The sequence below is a fragment of the Xyrauchen texanus genome, chromosome 4, assembly GCF_025860055.1.
Source record: "Xyrauchen texanus isolate HMW12.3.18 chromosome 4, RBS_HiC_50CHRs, whole genome shotgun sequence".
In the NCBI taxonomy this organism is placed as follows: Eukaryota; Metazoa; Chordata; class Actinopteri; order Cypriniformes; family Catostomidae; genus Xyrauchen; species Xyrauchen texanus.
In genome coordinates, this window is record NC_068279.1 from 4817024 (window position 1) to 4841011 (window position 23988).

The 23988-nt window shown below is 38.4% G+C and overlaps 2 protein-coding genes across 2 annotated transcripts in view; one reads left to right on the forward strand and one right to left on the reverse strand.

Moving 5' to 3' along the window:
* LOC127643313 (excitatory amino acid transporter 1-like) overlaps window positions 1-23988 on the reverse strand; it is a 131996-nt gene that overhangs the window by 29131 nt on the left and 78877 nt on the right. The gene's annotated exons all lie outside the window — the stretch shown is intronic.
* LOC127643314 (G-protein coupled receptor-associated protein LMBRD2B-like) lies at window positions 1689-23743 on the forward strand. The gene is made up of 18 exons (XM_052126003.1): window positions 1689-1824; window positions 3793-4032; window positions 4805-4908; window positions 5060-5158; window positions 6347-6514; window positions 6642-6852; window positions 8218-8292; window positions 8405-8518; window positions 9950-10133; window positions 14549-14730; window positions 16363-16496; window positions 16574-16679; window positions 18846-18943; window positions 19072-19175; window positions 19271-19317; window positions 19418-19526; window positions 20909-21008; window positions 21551-23743. Exons 2-18 carry the CDS (start codon window positions 3859-3861, stop codon window positions 21612-21614), a joined length of 2073 nt encoding a protein of 690 aa, XP_051981963.1. The 5' UTR covers window positions 1689-1824; window positions 3793-3858; the 3' UTR covers window positions 21615-23743.

Sequence of the window (23988 nt, forward strand, 5' to 3'; positions counted from 1 at the left end):
CAATCAACCACAACATTAAAACCACCTGCCTAATATCGTTTAGGTCCACCCCGTGCCGCCAAAACAGCTCTGACCCATCGAGGCATGGACTCCACAAGACCTCTGAAGGTGTCCTGTGGTATTTGGCTCTTAGACGTTAGCAGCAGAACCTTTAAGTCCTGTAAGTTGTGAGGTGGGGCCTCCATAGATCGGACTTGTTGGTCAAGCACATCCCATAAATACTCGGAACGAGATCAAAAAACGGATTGAGATCTGGGGAATTCGGAGGCCAAGTCAACAATTTGAACTCTTTGTCATGTTTCTCAAACCATTCCTGAATGAGTTTTGCAGTGTGGCAGGGCGTATTATCCTGCTGAAAGAGGCCTCTGCCATCATGGAATACCGTTGCCGTGAAGGGGTGTATGTGGTCTGCAACAATCTTTAGGTAGGTGGTATGTGTCAAATTAACATCCACATAAATGCCAGCACCCAAGGTTTCCCAGAGAACATTGCCCAGAGCATCACACTATCTCCGCCGGCCTGCCTTTCTCCCATAGTGCATCCTGCTGCCATCTCTTGCCCAGGTAAACGATGCACACGCACCCAGCTTTTATCCAAAGCGATTTACAGAGCACTTATTACAGGGATAATCCCCCCTGGAGCAACCTGGATTTCAGTGACTTGCTCAAGGACACAATGGTGGTGGCTGTGGGGCATAAACCAGTGACCTTCTGATTAACAGATATGTGCTTTAGCCCACTAGTCCACCACCACTCCTTATGGACAGGAAGAGTTATTACAATTTTGTGGTATGGCATCTTACACCACTAAATGTTAATATCCCCTCTCCATCAGACTTCAGCATGAGAAAAAACCCAGCCGTGGGAGGGAAAAAAACTGAGTTGCATAGGTGAATCGCTTTATGTGGCCTAATATGGCTCTGTATGTAAGTCAATATCAAGTTAGTATTTTAAACAATTTACTTTTAAAATTAAAATGTACAACAAGCTGTGTGAGTTCATGTGTTGCAACTGAATTGTTCAACAACACAACCTTGGGGGCAAGAGTAAGATGCAGAAATTGTGCCGCTTAGTTGGCAAATCAACCATTAATCTAAATACAAAAAAGTTCCAGCACTTACCATGGTATTATTATTGGGTTTTGTTTATCATTTCTAATACCTATATACATCCTATATGGGAAATGCACATTAGGGCTGGACTGGTAATCTGGTATACTGGGCATTTTCATGGTGGGCAGATGCACTTTGGGGCCTATAAGAACACTTGCATAACTTCAGTAGAGCAAGATAGGATGTTTAACATTTAGAGAAATCAAATTAAACAAAATATTCAGACCGGCTCAATTTAAAACATAATCTCTGGCATCATCATACTGTGCTCTAATTAATTTACAAATAAGAAAAGGAAGATATAAACACCATCTCATTTCAGCATCTAATGTTCAAGTTATTTTTGGTTGGAATATCTTTTTGAAATTAACTACAACATAACTATCATGATTGTTCTCCCTTTAAAGAGCATTATTTATGCCTTCTGGAACGCAGGGGTCTCTATCTGCTTCCATATTACTAAAGCTTTCACAAAAAATACAACAGAAAGACAACAAATGACATAAAGAAACAGGTTCACTAAAAACTACATAACCCATAGTGCATCTCGCGAACAGGAAGTAATCCGCTCAGTGACGTGACGCGTCTAGAGGTTCTGTACACAAATATCACGGGCTACTTCAATTCTTTTTTCCTCGAGATGTAACCATTCTTTCACATCGGACCTAGGGAACATTTTCTCCAGATATCGCCCTGATAGTCTGAATTAGCACGTAAGCTATCTCCTTAATTCTTTCTGTAAGATTTAACTGACGATCTGAACATAAATTGTGGTGAAAAAGTCGACCTCCGGTAGCTGTGACAGAAAAGGTCTGTACTATTAATTACGCAACGATTACGTGTCAGAAAATAAACGAAGTAACCGGATTTTCTCGTTATGCCACCGAAACGACATTTTATCGAACAACATCTTCAAATCGATATAAATATAAATAGTAACTTCAGGTAATAGAACTTTTTTAATTCTATAAGGATTGATTTTATGTAGCATATTGACTTAAATTTGTATTAAAGAAAGTTGTTTAACCCGATGAATGAATCAAATTGTATTCCAAGTTATAAATCATTAAAATGATTACTATTCTAGTTATTTTATTAAAAGTTAAAAATCAAAACAATTATTAGTGAGTTAAGTTATAGTATCTCAATCGTTTTTATAATGAATTACTATTGGATCAAATTTGATTAATTGATCTGGTAATAAAATAACTTTCTTTTACAACTTATTGTACATTTTGTACTTATTAAATAATGCGCATTTTAATTCTATTATTAAGTAGAATGTTGTAATTTTTTAAATTCTCTAAAAATATATATTTTTAATTTTATACATATTTTATTATGTTATACATTTTAATTTATTATATTAATTTTAAACAGGTGAATCTCACGAAACCTATCAAGAGCATTTTTATTTCAAATCTCATCCCAGAATCAAAATATAGAAATAAGAAATAATATTTTAAATAAAATGAAGCATCAATTATATTTCTATATATATAATTTTTTTATTATTATTTTCTTTTTTTTTAATGCATGCACTTTTGATATTTGATATTATTTTCATGACAATTAAGTTTTCTATAACTAATATATATACACACACATCCATTTCAAAAACCTTTTTTTTTTTTTTTTTATAAAATTTTAGTTTTGTAATGAAATAAATTAATGTGGTGGCACAATTATAGTATTGCCTACATAACTAATTTCAAACATTTAATTTCAAAAGATTTTTAAGATCATGACAAACATTTCAGTCAAGTGACCCCAAACTTTTGAACGCAGTATATATATATATATATATTGTACAATATTTATATATTATTTATTTGTTGTAGAAAATATATTGAAAAGTAATATTTCCAGATGCATGGTAATGAGAAGTGGGGGAGGGGGGTGTACTTAATTATTATAAAAGTAATGTCACAATCCTAAAATAAAATGGTTCTAAAAATAGGCTTAACTGTCTTTATGAAAAAAAAAAAGATATAGCTAAATTATTTTATTATTTTGGGGTGAAAGTTGACCCAAACATTCAGACTTGGTGATATTTATTTATTTATAAATATGATATATTTATACATTATTATTTTGTATAATTTTTTTGATTCAACGAGAGACTGCCTATCCTGCTATTAAGGCTCATAGAGCTTGTAATATTAAAATTTGGCATACGGTACAGTGCAAAAGATTTAGGCACTTAGTGGGATGTCTTCAAAAATAATGACATAAATAGTTTTCATCACTTTGTGTCATACAAAGTCCAGTAAACATAAAAAATGCTAAATCAATATTTGGTGTGACCACCTTTGCCTTTAGAACAGCCCCAATTCTCCAAGGTACACCTGGACATAGTTTTTCTTGGTTGTTGGCAGATATGATGTTTCAAGCTTCTTGGAGAATTCACCACAGTTCTTCTATCTATTTCGGCTGTCTCAACTGCTTCTGTCTCTATATGTATCCCAGACTGACTCGATGTTCAGTGGGGGGCTTGGTGGGTACCATGCCATCTCTTGCAGAGTGCCCTGTTTTTTTTAATGTTTGGGAGTCTAAAATACATTTTCACTATTGACGCACTAAAGCTGAACAAATATTTTTGTGAAACATCTTAAGTGCCTAAAACTTTTGCGGAGTACTGTACGTTTATGAATCCTGACATTGTTTTTTTGTGCACACAGCTCTTGTCTTGATGGCGTGTTTTGTGCCAGTCTGACTGATTGAGAACGAAAGAGAGCGCAGTCAGGATGAGCGGCGTGGCGCTCGCGCTGGAGGTGGTGGTGGTATTCTTCCTCGCGCTCTTCCTCCTGCATCGCTATGGAGATTTCCGCAAACAGCATCGGATGGTGCTGTTCGCCACCCTCCTCGCCTGGTTCCTGTGCTTCCTCATTGTCTTCACCCTTCCGCTGGACGTCAGCACGGTGAGACACTGCCGTTACAGGTGGTGTGGGTGCAAGGGTAGATCCATGAACTTTTACCTTTGTGCCTTAATCTACTTTTTCAGTTTAACTTTTATCGGTGCTGTGGCTTAGTGGTTAAAGATCTTGGCTGGTATTAGAAAGGTTACTGGTTCGAATCCCATAAACTCACCAATTCACCATTGTGCCCCTGAGCAAGACACTTAAACCTCAAGTTACTCCTGAGTTAATATGTAATAAGTGTGCTGTCGTGATAAATAAGTGTGTTTATGCAGGATCCCATCTTGGAAAACCTGCATATACAAGGGAATCAGGCCTGGAAAAGCAATTGTTCACCCAAAAATGTTATTTATTTTATAATTTATTCATCCTCATGTTCTTCCAAACCCACATAACTTACTTCTGTGAAACACAAAAGGAGAAGCCAAAAGATAGCCTCAGTCACTATTCACTTTTATTGCATCTTGCATATTATGAAAGTGAATGGTGACTGAGGCTGGAAGACCTGGCAGAAAGAAAGTACAGGTTTGGAAGGAGAGTAAACGATGACCAAATTTTCATTTCTGGGTGAACTGACTCTAAGGCATTTAAAGCATGCTTGCTCATATGGATTGACTTTAGTTTAATGCGCATGGCTGCCATGAACAGATGGCAAGCATGCAATTCTCTATACAAATACACATTTTTGCTACCTGTTGTAAACCAATGTCATGGCCTCTCGATCAATCTCTTATTCTCAACTCCTGAAATGTGTTTCTTCTTTTTGCTTCTGCAGACCATTTATAACCAATGTAAGATTGATAATCAAGTCCACCTGGTGGCTAGCAACACTTTCAACCTTGATAATACTTCCAACTCCTCTGTATCTCCAACACAAAGGTAAAGAGATTTTATATTTTGCTAAATAAAGTCCTACAATTTGTTTAAGCACTGTTGTATAAACAGTTCTAGGACTTCGATGTTTAATTTACGCAATCTTATCCAGTTATACATTAACTTTTCAACTTTACCTCACCACTTCTTATTATAGGGTGACGAAGACTTGTCACATGCCTTGGAGTTACATCCCAGATGGAATTCTCCCAGTGTTCTGGAGAGTGGTGTACTGGACATCACAGTTTCTAACATGGTGTGACAGAAATTCATTCAAAAACATTTACTCGCCGGTTCTCCGATATGCCGTAGCTTGGTCCTCGGCCACTCCTCCACCCTCTAATGGACGACATCCATGACTCCCCGGCAGATCGGAGGCAGTCCTCCGGCCTCTAGTGGATGGAACGGCCTGCCGTGTTCTCGGAGAACATAAGGGCTCTGCCTTGCACGTGGTCAGCGGTCGCCATGACCCTTCTGCGTTTAGCGGCTGGTAGGGGTCTCCCCCGCTCCGTCAGCGGCCCTGACCGCTCCAGGCGGTCGGCTAGGAGCCCCTTCTCCCCTCGCGGTCAGCGGCCGGGCTCCTCCGTCCCACGGCAGATGGCCGCAGCTGCTCCGTTGGGGTGGATGGTAGTGGCAAGGACTCAACTACGGCGCATCCCTCCTCCTTCCTGGGTTTTGTCACCAGTGTAAAGGGATTAATGGAAAGGAGGAGGCAAGAACCAGCTTGACAATATAAATAATAGTTTATTAATAAACTGAACCACAAAGACACAAACACACACAGGTGTCGGGCAGCTGCCCGTAAATCTCTCTCTCTGTCGTACTGCCGTCTCCGCTGAGCCCTTATCCCTCTCGGAGACTTAATTAGCCTGATTAGGGCCGGTGTGTAGCATCACGACCCGGCCCTGCCCTCTGCCCTGCCACAAATACCTTGCACATTTTCTTTATAATCAAAGTGAATGGGTCAAACCATGAGCTGTCAAACTCTAAAATAACAAAAAACACCAAAACATTATCATAAAAGTCTTCATATGACATAGGCTATATTTCTATATTCCGAAATTTAAAATAGATAATCTGACGCAACATACTTAAATCCTCACACAAAGCTATATTGTGTCTTTAGAAGCAAACAAGTCATATGGGCCACTTTTATAGTATTTGCTTTGCCATTTTGGAGAATGACAGCCTCCGTCCCCTTTCTCCTTTTTAATATTGAGAGTTGCCAAAAATGAACCTTTCTGGTTCCACTGAAAGTCAAACAGGTCATTTATGAAAGATTTGTCTTTTTTGAGTGAGCTATTACTTTAAATCATTCCTCTGGTTTCTATTATAACATTTATAGTTTGTTTCCCCAACATTACACATGTAATCATAGATATATTTTACTATCATCATAATGTAAATGTTTTAACATCTGTTATTGTTTTGTTTCCATTGGTAGGCTCTTGATTCCCTTCATGCAGTCGTACGCACGTTCAGGTGGTTTCTCCATCTCGGGGAAGATAAAAACGGCCCTGATTGAAAACGCCATTTATTATGGCACATACCTGTTTATCTTCTGCTCTCTGCTCATCTACGTCGCCGTCAGTCCGCAGTGGCACCTTTCCTGGTGTGTTTCCCAGCCTCCTCTCTCCCTTTCAACCAATCAAAACACTCCAAGCACATTTAATTTGTAGACCAATGGCTTTTCGTATTACCCTCCCCTATCTAACGTATTTTAACCAAACTTGTTATAGGTATGACTTGCGAACGATTGGCATTACCGCAGCCAATACCTGGGGTCTGTTCCTACTGGTGCTGTTGCTAGGATACGGTCTGGTGGAAATCCCACGCTCTTATTGGAGGGCATCGTGCCATGGGCAACTGCTGGCAAAGACGTATTTTAAAGCAGCAAAACTGATGACGGAGAAAGCCGACGCAGAGGAAAACCTGGAGGATGTCATGGAGGTGAGAATGGGTCAGAGTATGAGGTTTTTAGAGCACTTACTTTAAAGGGATAGTTCACCCAAAAGTGAAAGTTCTCACATTTACTCACCCTCATGCCATCCCAAATGTTTATGAACTTTTAGTTCTGCAGAACACAAACAAAGATTTTCTACAAGACTTGTCTCAGCTCAGTAGGTCCATTCAATGCAAGTGAATGGTGACCAGAACTCAGAGGGTCCAAAACGCACGTAAAGGCAGCAGAAAAGTAATTCATAAGACTCCAGTGTTTAAATCAATGTCTTCTGAAGTGATATGATAGTTCTGGGTGAAAAACAGATCAACATTTAAGTCCTTTTTTATTGTAAGTCTACACTTTCACATTCAGCCACCTACTGTTTGGGGCTGGTCAAAGGGGGAGATTTATAGTAAAAAAATTTACATAAATATCATCTGTTTGTCACGTACACCTCTCATATCGCTTCTGAAGACATGGATTTGTATGGTTTACTTTTATGCAACCTTTATGTGCTTTTTTGACCTTCTGAGTTCTGGTCACCATTCACTTGCATTGTGATGACCAACAGAGCTGAAATATTCTTCTTAATATTTTAATTTGTGTTCTGGAGAAAAAAGAAAGTTATACACATTTGGGATGGCATGAGGATGAGTAAATGGTGAGAGAATTTTCATTTTTGGGTGAACTATCCCTTTAAAAGCAGCAAGTAAAATGTTTTTATATAAATGTTGTAAAAGGAATACTTTATCCAAAAATGAAAATTCTTTCATCATTTATTTGCCCTCATGTTGTTCCAAACCCATATGAGGAACAAAGAAGGAGGAAAAAATATTCATACAAAGAAAACAAACAGTGACCAGGGATTTTATGCTCCAAAAAAAGCACCATAAATGTAGTCCATATGACTTGTACGCTCAGGCGAGTCAGGATGCGTTGCCACAGGTTTGACATCAATGACTCCAAACACCATTGGTTCTGTCGTGTGTCGTAACTGACATGCGACATGCCAATTTTCATGGCCAATATCTAGAGGGCATGGTGTCCGATGGACATTTAAATTGCTATATTGTATTTATATTTTAATGATGGGAAATTAGATCTTCTAAAAGATACTTAAATGTTATTTTCAAAAATTTCCATAAAAAAATAGATGAAAACAAAACATTGTGTTATCCATCAAAGAAATTGTCGGTGGATTTTGGAACTGACACAAAAAGGAGCTTAATCAATAAACTGGCCAAGCAAGTATTGTTGATGCCAATGATCTCAAAATGGCAAAATATCAGTGAAAAATATATATCGATCAATCACCACTCTAATTTATGTTACTAGAAAGCATGCAGGCTTTAAATGATACTTTTCTTTTACAGGAAGTCAGAACAATTAATGAGACAATCAAATACAATCATCCTCTGAGAAAATGCATTGACACGATTCTGAGAAAGGTAAGTTTGGCTTGTTGTATTAAGTGTTATTATGCATTTGTAAAGTATATTTGATAAAGCAGATGCAATGTCGAAAATATTCTGTAGCATTTAATACCTGTGTCATTTTCAGTGTCCTTTTGACTACCAGGAAAAGTTGGGCAGGAACATGGATGATTATGAGGACTTTGATGACAAGGGAAACCCTTATCCTAGTAAAAAGAGTTTAGTCAAACTGCATAAACAGGTAAACTTATATAATATTAATTAGGGCTGTCAATATAACATTTTAAATTCATGAACAAATTTATGTAATTAACTATTAATTATTGATAGTAGATGTTGCTGTTACCGATAACTAATGTGGTGGAAAAGGCTGATAACGGATTAATCATGCAATATTTATAGAAAGTTACTTTTTTTTTTATAACATTTTTTTTTAAAGTATTTTCATACTATGACAGGGACAGACATTGAGTCTGCAAGAATCCAAAATGAATAAAATCCCAGATGTAGTTTATTGTTCAACCAAAATACCAATAATAACCAGACAAAAAAATAAGCTTTGGTGCAAAATGTGGTGCTTTTAATTGTAAACAAGCCCGGAACACATATTCTTATTTTGAAATTTCAGAGACTTGGCACCATTACAATTCTCTCTCTCTCTGTCATCAATCTTTCTTTTCTGTATATCTAATCTGTCTGTCTGTCTGTCGGTCTATCATCAGTCTTTCTTTTCTATCGATCTACCGTCTGTCTACCATCAGTCTTTCCTATCTATCTATCTATCTATCTATCTAGCTATCTAGCTATCTAGCTATCATCAGTCTTTCTTTTCTATCTATCTATCATCAGTCTTTCTTTTCTATCTATCTGTCTATCTATCTATCTATCTATCTATCTATCTATCTATCTATCTATCATCAGTCTTTCTTTTCTATCTATCTGTCTGTCTGTCTGTCTGTCTGTCTGTCTATCTATCTATCTATCATCAGTCTTTCTTTTCTATCTATCTGTCTGTCTGATCTGTCTATCTATCTATCTATCATCAGTCTTTCTTTTCTATCTGTCTGTCTGATCTATCTATCTTTTCTATCTATCTATCTATCTGTCTGTCTGATCTATCTGCCTGTCTGTCTGTCTGTCTGTCTACCATCAGTCTTTCTCATCCATCCATCCACTCAGAGGAACATGGAGGAATAATACAAATAATTGTAAAAAGATATAGGGTATATTTTTGCCAATAACCGATCGTTCCCAAAAGTAGCGATCGGCGCCAATTAATCTGTAAAACCGATATATCGGTCTACCTCCTCGCCCACATGGAAATTTCGTAATAAGGGATCCTCCTACCATCGAAGCATGAAGCATCACCTAAATAACCCATCTCTTCAATGCTTTAATTTGTCACATAATGAAATGTCTTTGAATGATCATCTTGGGTTTTTCTCTGCAAATAATGAGAGATGGACTCAATTGGGATTAATTTATCAGAAGGTTATGTGGTTATTTTTTTTTAAATAGATTAACAGTCCTAATATTAATTTAAAGCACAAAATAACCAAATATACTTGAGATAGACTTTCTTATTTAGTCTAAAACATGTCTTTGAAGACATCTTATTTATGTCAATATATGTTTCTATATTAAGATTGGTCAATTTGTTATCTCTCCTCAGGTGATCTATGCTGTCCAGAGGCATAACCGCACACAGGTGCAGTGGCAGATTCTATTGGACGAGGCTTTTCACTTGGAGGATGTGGCCAAAAATGAGACAAGCTCCACCCACCAGTTCATTCGCAGCTTACCCTCTGCCGAGCCACTTGGATGGAACAGCAAGTACCTGTACACTCCCACTGTGGGTGAGTATACCTGTGAATACCTCCAAAAAACTATTGTGAACAACAAGACCTTTCTGTTCTTACTACAATAACACCTTTATTCATACCTATTGTGAGTACATAGAATCTGTAATCCCTCTACAGAGTGAAGGCCCATTCATAGTGAGCACATTGAAAGACTTTTAATGCATTCTATGGACCTATTCACACTGGAGGGCTAATATTTGTTTAGTAGTGATGCAAGTAAAAAAAAAACCCCTACAAAACGCATTTTTTTACTACATATTTTTCTCTTGTTTTCCAGTAAATATCTAGACATCCATAAAACAAGATATATTCCTCTGAAAACACGACTTAAGTTAATATAACAAGATTTAGTTAGATTTATGCTTAAAGGAATATTTTGGTTTCAATACAAGTTAAGCTCATTGGGCAGCATTTGTGGCATAATAAAATTAATTATGACTCGTCCCTCCTTTTCTTTAAAAAAAGAACAAATCACTGTAAATGGTTACAGTGAGACACTTACAATTAAGGATGCTCCGATTGATCAGCCACCGATCGGTGCATCATGTGACTCAATCGGTGATCTGTAATTTGGCCGATGGCATAAACCGATCGCTCATGACGCAGAAGATGCACAGCTCCTTTAAGACTTCAGCAGCACTGTCATGGCATCACAAAGTGTGGGGAATACTAGCATAGTGTTGTGAGACAACAAACTTGATTCAGCAGTTAAGAACGATGCAGAGGGGGGGGCCCTGGGGTAGCTCAGCGAGTTTTGACGCTGACTATCACCCCTGGAGTTGCTAGTTAGAATCCAGGGTGTGCTAAGTGACTCCAGCCAGGTCTCCTAAGCAACCAAAATGGTCCAGTTGCTAGGGATGGTAGAGTCACATGGGCTAACCTACAGGTGGTCGCGATTAGTAGCTCTCACTCGCAATGGGGCGTGTGGTAAGTTAGGAGGAGTAGCATGAGCCTCCACATGCTGTGAGTCTCCGCGGTGTCATGCACAGTGAGCCACATGATAAGATGCGTGGATTGACGTCTTTGAAGCGGAGGCAACTATGACTTGTCCTCTGCCACCCGGACTTGGAGCGCATTGGGCATTCCAAATTGGGGAGAAAAGGGGGAGGAAAATAAACTTATCGGCTAATAAAATATTTTCTATATTAAGCTTGATTGCCCTATAAACAAATGAAGACAAACTGATAACCCATAGGTGAAATTATAAAATGCAATGTTATTGATTCATTGATTCGGGGCTACTGTTGTCAATGCCATTTAATCGGGAGATATTTAATGAAGATGTCTGAATTACACCATATCTTGTTACTAGTGTTGTTACTGAGATGCCTATGCCCATCAGAGACTGAGAAGCTGCCGCCATGAACGACAAGGACCGTTTCACAGCTCATGCTGTTTTCCCTTTGTCTTGTCATGTGTGAAACGCCAAATTAACAGTATAGTACTCATATTCGCCATACCTGTCCCACTGCATCTTTTTTTTTTTTTATCCCCTTTTCTCCCAATTTGGAATGCCCAATGTCCACTACTTAGTTAATCCTCGTGGTGGCGTAGTAACTCAACTCAATCCGGGTGGCGAAGGACGAATCTCAGTTGCCTCCGCGTCTGAGACCGTCAATCCGCGCATCTTATCACGTGGCTTTTTGAGCACGTTACCGCGGAGACATAGCGCATGTGGAGGCTTCACGCTATTCTCCGCGGCATCCATGCACAACTCGCCACATGCCCCACCAAGAGCAAGAACCACATTATAGCAAACAAGAGGAGGTTACCCCATGTGACTCTACCGTCACTAGCAACCGGGCCAATTTGGTTGCTTAGGAGACCTGGCTGGAGTCACTCAGCATGCCCTCAGCGACTCCAGGTGTGGTAGTCAGGGTCAATTCTCTCTGAGCTACCCAGGCCCCCGTTTTAAAGTCTTATTTAAAAAAAGTTTTTTTAATAAGCCTTAACTTTAAGCAAAGTGATATTACTGAAAAGAGGAAATTTTATTAAGTGACCGTGTGCAGAAAGCTTATATATAGCCAGTTATGACCGAGATATTGATAAAAGGTGAAATGATTGGGATCGGCCGATCAGGTGACAAGAAGTTCGGTGACTGGTATCGACTGTAAAAATCCTTATCGGAGCATCCCTACTTGCAATGGCAGTGAAAGGGGCTAAACCATAAACGTTAAAATACTCACTATTTCAAAAGTATGGCCAGAAGACGTAAACCGTATATGTGTGAACATGATTTTAGTGTGATAATATCACTTACTAACATTTCCTGTGAAAAGTTATAGCCATGATGATATGTCAACAAATCCTAAAACAACTGCAAAAATTACTTGTGAAATGATTTTATATATAATAATAAGCTGCCTTTAAACCCTCCAAATATTGCCCCCATTGACTTCCATTGTAAGTAGGGCTGAAACGATTGGTCAACGTTATCGACAACGTCGACAATAATTTCCATTGTCGAATGGTCATTTGATCTAATATAATGTAACATGGGATCACTTTAAACTTTAATGATGAGAGCAGCACTGCAGCTCGCACCTGACTGACACAGTCCAGATGAACTCTAAACTTTCCAAACAGCTTCAGGTGATGTAGATCGCAAATTATGAGGGAATTATAATGCAAAAATACAAAGTAAGGAAATACAAAAGCACTTTCGTTGTGGAATATGTGGAGCTGGAACTCCGCTGAAGCAAAACTTGCATGTTGAGCGTTTTTAAAGGAAACACCTCAACGTTACATCTTAATTGCAGTTATTTTTAATGCGTTATAGCTTTATTAAAGTTCAAATAATACTGAAGCAGATCATGTAAATAATTACAAATAATTGTGTGAATGTCCCGATCTAAGGGGGAGAGATTGAAACTGCACCCCGCTGACATTCTGCACATTCTGTCGTGGGGACGCTTGCTGCAGCTAGATTATAACGTGATGGCTCACGACTTACTGAATCATAATATATGTCACTGTGCATTTCTTATCATGAAGAAAATTGGCAATAGGCAGCTTTATTAATATGGGAGTTTGTTTTTTTGTGAGTTAAAGATGGATTGAAGACATCAGAAAGGTGAGAGAGGGAAGTATTAAAGTCATAAATATGTTTATGATTTGTTTATGTTTTGGCTTGTTTTCCAATATAAATATGTCAAACTCATTTAAAACAACATACATTTTCTTTAGCAGCTTTACTGCAGAAGAAGAAAAAATTGTTGGAGAATGTTGAATATAATATTAAAAATACAAATATTTTAAAATATCTAAGAATCCTTTAAAAAAGATGCATTCACTGGAGAAGCAGCATATCAGATATTTAGACTTGCTTTTAGAGAATAGATCTTGAATATATGTATATTTTGTCTTTACTGCACTCGCAGAATTATAACCAAGTGAAAAAATACACGTATATACAAAATTCACTTACTGTATATTTAAGATACATTCTCTTAAAGCAAGTCTAAATATCATATTTGTTGCTTCTCAATTAAATGTATCTTGTTTTAATGAGTTTTAGACATTTTAAATGGAAAACAAGACAAACTCTTGATGATAATAGTTTTTTACAGTGAATTTCTTTACCGAATTAAATTTAATAAGTATTTTTTTTACCCCCTTTAATTCAGTGAATGTCATTTAGAGGTATTTTTAAAAGATAATTTTTTTTCTCCTCTTTATTGTTAGTAAACATGTTTAATACAACCTTTTTAGTTGGAACACAAGCAGAATAATCGGTTAAGAGTAAACGATTAATCGGTGCAATAATCGTTTGATTAATTGATTATTAAAATAATCGTTAGTTGCAAGAAAAGGAGAGTTGAGTCAATTTATTTCATTTAAATGCAATCAATTGAGTTTTATTGAACCCAGAATATTCCTTTTAAAACACACAAAAAAACTGGATATTATTCAAACGTATTTTTCTTACGCCATTGGCAGATAATTTCTCCTTACTTTCTGAAGTTTGTTCAATTTCTTTAAAAAAATAAAAAGACATCTCATGTCATTTTGCTTCTCGAGTGAATGTATCTTGTTTTAAGGATGTACTATTTTTGTCATGTTTTACAATAGTAAGAAATTAATTTTAGTGAGTGAGAGTGTGTGATCACCCTAAAGTATTTGCTCACTTTGACACCACCTAGCCCAACAAGATATTGCCACATCCTTTCTTTTCTTATCAAATGTCAGGAAACTATGACAAAACACTCTATCGTGTATAGTTTCTATAGATGTTTGGTTTATTTCAGCACACATATGATAACCTAACCATGACGTTAAAGAACAAAGTCACACAATGAAAGAGTGTGTGTAGAAAAGAGGCTCTTTTTCTTCTTCTGCAGAACAAACTCTGCATTATTCTTTTGTATAGGTGTTTTACTCATGACTGTATCTCTCTCTGTGTCCTGTAGAGTGGTATTGGGAATGTGTGTTCCGCCGCTGGTGTTATCGTGTGCTGGCTGTGGTTCTGTGTGTGTTCTCTGCTGCAGTGGTCTGGTCTGAGTGCACTTTCTTCAGCACACAGCCTGTTCTGTCACTGTTTGCCATCTTCATCCAGCTCGCAGAGAGAGACTACAACTACGTTTATATAGAGGTGGGAGACTATTGCATAAGCACAATTAAACACACTTACCAGTCATCCAGCGGACTGGAGTGCTCTGAACATTGACTGTAATTCTTACTGGTTGTGTTTGAGGCAGTACAGCTGTGCTTTTGGAACGGTTCACAGACTCGGACCATTTATGACAATGTAAGAGCTAAAATGACTCTTTATTCTATATATACGTACATACACTAAATGGCCAAACGTTTGTGGACTCCCCCCTTCTAATTAACAAATTTGGTTACTCCATTAAACCAGTAAAGAAAAATCTTAATGTTTCTTTATGTAATGGCTTGGGCTTTGTGTGCTTCCAAATATGTGGCAACTGTTTGGGGATAGCCCTTTTCTGTTCCATCATGACAATGCCCCTGTAAACAAAGTGAGGTCCATAAAGAAATGGTTTACTGTGTCTGGTGTAGAATAAATTGACTGCCCTGCACAAAGCCTAGGCCACACTGACCCCACTGATCACTTTGGGGGTGAACTGGAACAGCAACTGTAAGTCAGGCCCCATCGACCAACATCAGTTCCTGACCTCACTGATAGCCTTGTGTCTGAATGAGAGCAAATCCCTGCGGCCATGTTACTAAATAGAGTATAGTGGAAAGCCTTCCCAAAAGAGTGGAAGCTGTTATTACAGCAAAGGGGAAAAGTTCATCAAGCACGTATGGTGTCCACAAACCTTTGGCAGTGTGTGTGTGTGTGTGTGTGTGTGTGTGTGAGTGAGTGAGTGAGTGACAGTGTATATACACACACACACACACACACACACACACACACACTTGATAAAACCAATAATCTCATTAGGTCAGCTCTCTTGGTTTTGATTATTTAGTGATTATTTATATATACTCTTTTTGTCTCAAATTTTGCAATAGCTAAAAATGACTTTTTTGATGATGTATTTTGGGTAACAGATGCTGAAACCAAATAAACCAGTGTCCTCATATCAACAGTCTCACAGTATTGTATTTTAAATCTGCAACATTAAAAAAAAAAAAAACCTGGCATCGGCGATCACCAAAAAGGAAGTATCGGTACTCCTCCAAAAAACGGTATTGGGACGTTCATAGTTGCAGGTGGAGGGACGTTCTCATTCTAGAGAGCGTTTGATTGGACCAAAAACTGCATTGCGGAGCATGAGTCATCCAGTGTTTTCCTGGGAAAGAAGGATTGTAAATATGTACTATGTGTACTAAAATGGAATTTTGTCAACAACTATGAGTACACTAGCATATGATGAGTGGTGGTGGCAGCATAGTGGGCTAAAGCACTTAACTGTTAAGCAGAGGGTTGTAGGTTCGATCCCCACAGCCACCACCATTGTGTCCTTGAGCAAGGCACTTAACTCCAGGTTTCTCCAGGGGGATTGTCCCTGTAATAAGTGCACTGTAAGTCGCTTTGGATAAAAGTGTCTGCCAAATGCATAAATGTAAATTATGACTTCAAAGCCAACACACGTGGTCTAAATGCCACAAAACTCTTATTTTCATGTGGTCTTTACGGTGTTTACACACACTGACAGCGGTTACATTGTTTTACTGTCCATGTTCAAGCAACTTTCCGCCTAGTCTTCTAAAAAAACTCTATTTCTGTCATTTGTTGTTTTCCTTTGTCTGCTAGATGGCGTGTTTTGTCACCATATTCTTCCTGTGCTACTGCGTGTACTCCACCGTGTTCCGAATCCGAGTCTTTAACTATTACTACCTGGCTCCTCACCATCAGACGGATGCCTACAGTCTACAGTTCAGCGGCATGTACGAAACATCATTTATCTACAGGTTGTTTTGCTCTATCCCTGTTAGGTTTTGTTTTAATTTTGTTTCTTCTGTAGGTTATTTTGTCGTTTGACGCCTCCGCTGTGTCTGAATTTTCTGGGAGTGATTCACATGGATTCCACCATCTCACACCAGCAGAGACAGCAGACAGTGTACAATTCAGTGAGTTACACACACTGACCTATAAAAATGGAGTACATGTGTATCAGAGATGGAAACTCGAGTGTGCGACTTGGACTCGAGTCGCACTTAAGTCGCAAAAACAAATGACTTGAGACTTGACTTGGACTCGTGATGGTTTGGCATTTCCGATGACAATGTTTTCTTTTCTACACCACATGCCAGAATCAAATCAAACCCAAATTTTTTATTCATTCCTTCCTGACCCTGTCAATATGTGCTGCACCGGTCAAATATCATAACAAATCATTTCTAAACGCTCTATAAATACTTCATACGACTGACTCAAGTACCTACTAAACATACTGAAGCCACTGATAAATTGAAATCCAAGCACCGGTAGAACGATAGTAGAGAGGAAAACAACACACCATGTTAACAACAAGTCAGCATATACCATGTTGACAGGCATCTAAAGATGAATAGCTCTGTTCATCACTCATTGGATAAGTGCTGTTATATAAATGAACAACAAAAATATAACTAAATAGCCAAGTCTTACCTTGTGATGATCTTCGTGTCATTTAATTCGAGAAGCAATCAATTAATCCAAAGGGAAGCTGGCTTGAAGTAAGGTGTTGCACAGCTGTCAGAGGCTTGCTGTCCAGTTTCAAGAAATCCATTTACTTAATATACAAGTTTACTCAACTCGCATCTGGCCTGTAAATGACTTCGACTTCAGTATGCATCTGACTTATTCCCACAGATCGGTTCTTTCTCGTGAAGCCTGAGATTCGTAGAGACTCAGGCTGAGTTCAAAATCACATGCTATCATACTGTGACTATTTCTGCCATTTGTTTATATGGTAGAAATAGTAGGCTATGAGTAGTATGCGTTTTCCAAATTCAGCCTCACTCAGACTGGACTGAATCAAAAGAACCGATACAATCGTGCGATTCGTTCATTCATTGAGATCTTCGCTTCAACACGATGATGGCTTCAACTAAACCGCCCGTCATCATAACATTTGGTTTCAAAAACCAACTATATAATGGCAATAATTGGAATGCTGTATGTAAAACGTGGGATGAACATCAAAGACGCTAGCACAACTACATCAAACTTAATTAGACATTTGGGGGAGGTTGTGGCTCAGGTGGTAGAGCGGGTCGGCTGCTAATCGCAGGGTTGGCGGTTCGATTCCCAGCCCACACAACTCCACATGCCAAAGTGTCCTTGGGCAAGACACTGAACCCCAAGTTGCTCCCAATGGCAGGCTAGCACCTTACATGGCAGCTCTGTCGCCATTGGTGTATGAATGTGAGTGTGGGTGATTGGGACACAGTGTCTATACACTCTAAGTTACCTCAAAGGTTAAAAAAGCACTATATAAGTGCAGACTATTTACCATTTACCATTTGAAAACTCACGCAGAAAGGTAAATCATGCTTTCGTGCTGTGAAAAAAAGTTTAGCTAATGTTAGATAGAAAGGTAAACTGTTGTTTTTAGGTTTCTTACTTTAGTTTGACGATTTAGTTTTTACTAATCCCATCTCCTTTTAATTACAAGAAAGTGAAAACTAAGTATGTTTTTTAGCACGTAAACCTATGTGCAGTAACTTGACTGAAATTATTGTTAAAACATCGCTAGTCCCTAAAATCAGAGATGCTATTAATAATTTTTTAATGCTGTTATAATACTCACCGTTTCAAAAGTATAGCCACAAGACGAAAATTTGTGTGTTAAAGTGATTTAATCGCTTAACCTTTTCTATTTTACAACCTCATTGCCTTGATGATGTAATGTCAACAAACCCTAAAACACAAAAATGACAATTTAAAGAACTTTACAGCTCAAATTATGCACAAGTTTTAACAGATTAATTAATGTAAGTGTATTTATAAAATGATAGACTTCACATTTTTGCCTTTTTAAACCCTCCAAAAATTGGCCCCATTCACTTCCATTGTAAGTGCCTCACTTTTTTAAAGAAAAGGTGGGACAATTTATTTTTGTGGTAATCAACATTATGCCACAAATGCTGTCAACGGAGTTTAACTTGTCAAATAGACAGCAATTAAAGATCATCTCAACATTTTATTTTGCCATCATCAATAAAGTATTAAATCCATCACCCTGCCCTACTGATTGCTATGGCCCACATCACTCCATTGTCTCTCTATCTCTCTCTCTCTCACAAATGTAGATAATGGGATCCATGCAGGTCCTGTCTTTCATCGCTAATGGTTTTTATATCTACTACCCCATGCTCATTGTTTTGCTCTGCATTGCAACTTACTTCAGGTAAGAAGTAACTCAAACATACAGTAGATTCTCCCTTATGTGGCTTTCCAATATTCATAATATTGTGTGTTAGTAAGTGTTGATGTGGAAATACTGTTGAACTCTTTGTTCACTCTTGCTCTTTTTAGTTTGGGTACACGCTGTCTGAATTTGCTGGGCTTTCAGCAGTTTATGGGGGAGAACGATCTGACCTCTGACCTTGTGGACGAGGGGAGAGAACTCATCCGTAGAGGTGTGATATAATCCCTCCTTGTGTTTCACTCAGCTGTTTAATTCTTAGAGTTATGATCTTCTTTTCTAAAGTATTTTATCCTGCCTTTACTTCAGAGAGGAGGAAACGGCAGAGAACAGAAGATGGAGAGAGCAGGCGAAGAGTGAGTTTGTCTCCGTTCTGATTCAAATATCATAATGAGGTTAGACTTCGGTCGGGGTGCTGATGATCATTAATTCCTTCACGGCTTCTCTGTCTGTCAGGAATGGAGGGAGCGCTATAGTGACCAGAAGGAGAGATACAGAGGGAGGAATAAAAGTGCATACTCAGAGCTGAAGGAGGCAGACAGTTCCAGCACAGACTCTGGCAAAGGTGAGGATGATTACTTACAGTGGGTCTCATTCACTGTCCGTTCAGAGTAACACAAATTATGTACAGTATGCTATTGTAAAGGGTATAAGGGAAAGGAGGAGGCGAGAACCGGCTTGACAATATAAATAATAGTTTAATTTAGAACTGAAACTAAAAAGACAAACACACAAATATGTCGGACTGCTGCCCGTAAATGCGCTCTCTCTCTCTCTCTCGCTCCACCGTCCGCAGTCGGCCTCTCGGAGGCTTGATTAGCCTGATAAGGGATAACAGGGTTGTACAATCTTCGCCCTGTCACAGCTATTACTTGTCGATCTCCTGTGCATACACCTAAATGCAGATCCCATGTTGTTTCGGAGAGTTCATGTACCCTGAGGTCGACCCCATTCAGCTGAATTACTCACAAGCTTTTATCCAAAGCGACTTACAGTGCACTTATTACAGGGACAATCCCCCCGGAGCAACCTGGAGTTAAGTGCCTTGCTCAAGGGCCCAACAGTGGCATCTTGGTGGTGCTGGGGCTTGAACCCCCGACCTTCTGGTCAGTAACCCTGAGCCTCAACCACTGAGCCACCACTGCCCCAACAGTTTCTGTATTCACTCAGCCAACAGCTGAGACACTTCCTTAGAGACTTTTATCATTTCGCTTTGTCACTAATGAGAGAAACGTCAGCACCTCGTTTATTGACCACCACGTGGTTTTGCGCACAGTCTTTTCTTTTTACGATTCGAAAGTTGTGTGAACAAATGATACCGCTATTGCTGTTGCTAACTTTAAAACTAGTAGGTTGATGTTGCGTGTCAGAAATCCAGTGACGATTCTCCATGACCAATCAGTGATCTGCAGGGTTTTAACATCACATTTAGTATCTGCTTGGCTCGCTTGGAAACTCGACCAAGGACCCAAAATGTATCTGAATTGAACGAGGCCATGAAACAACACCAAAACAGCACGCCTTTCTGTTGCGTTTTTTTTTTCTGGGTGCGCTCAACAACAAACACATCTTGACTTGTGTAGTTTGATTCCCGAACAAATGACTCTTACGAGCTGTTGCTTTCAATGAATTGTCCAAAGGACTTGACAACTCACGAGTTATCGGTTTGAATTAGTCTGACGAATCCTTTCCTGAATGAAGTCACTGAAACACAGCAGCTCGTAGGTTGCATTTTAACTCCTAAAATTACATTTTTACTTCTGTTGGTTGTTTTTTTTGCGCACACAAGAAGGAACACTTGTTCAGAATTGAATGAGATCCACTGGCACACAAAAAAAACGAACCGTTTACCTCCAGCATTACATTTACTGAGAAGTACTCCTGAAAAATGCTATGAGCAATGATCATGTCATTATTAAGATGTGACGAAGAGTACTGTGTGTGCAGCTCAGTCTCGAAGAGATCATGGCGACAATGCTGAGTTACTACAGGATGTTGAACCACTGGACTTCAATGGGGATGAACCTCTGGAGACAGACAACAGGAGGTCGGTATCAAAACTCACAAAATAATATAACATTTTAATTGGACGTTTTGATTCTTCCAAGTTCAATGCCGGTTGCTTTCAAGCTGCTTTTCCTCTATCGGCCCGAACGGTTCTGATCATGGTTCCAAAAGCATTTCCACTTGAAAATTGTTTGGTACATTAAGATTACAAACACGGCCCGGATTTTTTAGCATGGATCACTTGCTCAGTGAGTGCATTCAAATCCTGATATCACAGCAATGCAGTGGGAAAAGAACCCGTAACGATGTTGTCAAGCCAGAACAGTACAGAACGGCCTTATTCAGCAGCGTTAACTGTTCGGGCCATTTGTGGAAAAGCAGCTTCATTGTAGCTACGGTGTAACAGCGTCATACGTCATATTTTAAAATAATATCACAATGGCAAAGATGGACATGTATAACTCACACAGCTCATTTCAGCCTTTAGAAGATGCAGCCTTTCAATGTTCATATTGTGATGTTTGTTCAGAAGTCAAGCTTAACAGTCACTCATTGTTAATGGATGTTTATGTCTCTCTGTAGGTATGCTGGAGGGCATTACCTCTCTACCTCTGCATCTCGTACCCACATCTTTGATGATGTATGAGAACAAGGAAAGCAAGGATCTGTTTGCACTTTTGTACTTTAAACTCTTCCTGAAGTGTCCAGTGAGGGACTGCAGCTAAAGGTTTTGTGTGTCTTTCTGTAATGTGTTTTGCATTGTGTGAATGTGCCGCCTTGATCCTTAAAGTTTTAGTTCATCGAAAAATGGAAATTCTGTCATCTGTTTACTTGCACTTATGTCATTGCAAACCCATATGACTATATTAATGTGAGGCGTAATGTACACACTGTTGGTGTAGAAGGACACTGTCAAGGTCGTCCTTGTTCACTATTCACTAGGTGGTAGAGCGGAGTCGGCTGCTAATCTTAAGGTTGGCGGTTCAATTCCCGGCCCACATGACTCCAAAGTGTCCATGGGGAAGACACTGAACCCCAAGTTGCTCCCAATGGAAGGCTAGCACCTTGAATGGCAGCTCTGCCACCATTGGTGTGAATGGGACACAGTGTAAACCGCTTTGGTAACCTCTAAGGTTAAAGAAAGGCGCTATATAAGTGCAAACCATTTTCCATTCTCTCTGCCATAGCTCTCAAATCTCATTCGAGTTCACATTTGGTGCCAGTTTTGATGTTAATGAAAGATCCACAATATTGTTGGTTCTCTAATATCTCCTGACAGATCATGTTAGGACAGGAGATTTGAGAGCTGTCGCAGAGGGGAAGATTTTCAGTGAATAATTATTACAATTTCTTATCAGTGTCAGAAATTAACTTTTGCATTAAGGGGCATATCATTTTATAACCATTTTAAACTAACTGTGTCTCATTCGTTTATGGATGAAATTGTCAATTTAAACGATTAATTTATTACAATTCTCACGACTGATAATTTATTACTCTAAGAACAACTCACATTTTATGCCATATTTCTAACTAAGAATAAAATAAAATATTAAGAACAATATTAGTTATTACAAATAAAAAAGGGGGCATTTTTTGCCCCCGCATTCAAAATTTTGTGGGAATTTTTACACCAAGTGCCCCTGAATTTCTGGAAATTTCTGGAAATTTCCGGAATAGCGCACAAGTCATATTGACTACTTTTACGGGACCTTTTTGAAACGTGACAGCCTGTGGTCACTAAATGCTTTCGTTGTATTAAAAAGTGCAGCATGGACTTTCTTTAAAATGATGCCTTCTGTGTTCCACAGAAGAAAGTAAGTCACACAAGTTTGGAGTGGCATATGGGTGAGTAAATAATGACAATGTTTTTTGGGGTCAACTAATTCTTTAGACCTCTCATGGCCCCTTTACTTCCGGATGAAGCCAAAATATCAAACATTACATACACAGATGTAATGTGTGCAGTGCTCACTTCAAGCCAATGATGATTGTTTTTTTGTTGTATTTTGAAAGAGTGATTATTATTATTATTATTATTATTACAGGTTGTGGCTGAAAATGGAAATGTATAAGGGTTCCATTACTTTTAGAATTATCTTTGAGAATGCATAAGGTTCCAGTGGTGCCTGTACTACCCTAAACGGTTACCTGCTTTGACCTCTGACCTTTCCACCTCAGAATGATAACTTGTTTGACCAGTACATCATATACAACAGTAAATTGTATGTTTTATTTCATTATTTAGTGTTTTAAAAATGGTGTACCTGAAATGAAAATTGTATCATCATGTGCTCAAGAGATAAGCAGAATGATTAGTCTCAGTCACCATTCTCTTTCATTGTATGGAAAATAAAAAGAAGTCAAAATGAATGATGACGGAGGCTATCGGTCCATAACATTCTGCCTAATATCTACAGTACTTTTGTGTTCCACAGAAGAAAGTTATATGGGTTTGACAGAATTTTCTTTGTTAGATGAACTATCAATTTAACAGATTATAAAATTCAGGAAAATATTCAGAAAATGTCTAATCCTGGTTTAACCATTCTTCAAAAAAACTAATTCTGTTTTACTTTTTCATTTATGTTCTATTTATTTACAAATGTCTTTAAATGAATTAATATGAAATAACTTCTCAGTGCTAATGAAGGATGAATTATTTGGGGATGACACACAAATCTTTATAGCAGCTACGTGTTAATTCCTCCAACTTTGTTTGTGTAATTGTTCGATTGGGTTTTCTGTAATACCTCAAATAAAAATACCTGAGATTTAAAAGCATTATTTAGCGAACTCTATTTAAGGACTAATAATGACTTTGTATACAAGCAAAAGAGAACTTGACCAATGAGAGAAGGAAGACGGGACTTCGGCAGCGCCTTGTCCATTGATGGCTTACAGATTGGTTTGTCATGCCTACTTCGGAATAGATGGGGAATATACTCAGTAATGTGGATAGTTCAAACATATTCCAATACAAAACTACGTTTCTTTAAGTCTTGTATTTGCTCAAAAGT

Excerpts from the sequence above, each read along its gene's own strand:
- LOC127643314 (XM_052126003.1), top strand. The coding sequence starts at position 3,859 with ATGAGCGGCGTGGCGCTCGCGCTGGAGGTGGTGGTGGTATTCTTCCTC. Across the intron at positions 6,853-8,217 it reads ACCTGGAGGATGTCATGGAG|GAAGTCAGAACAATTAATGA; the intron begins GTGAGAATGGGT and ends TTTCTTTTACAG. Across the intron at positions 21,009-21,550 it reads CTGGAGACAGACAACAGGAG|GTATGCTGGAGGGCATTACC; the intron begins GTCGGTATCAAA and ends GTCTCTCTGTAG.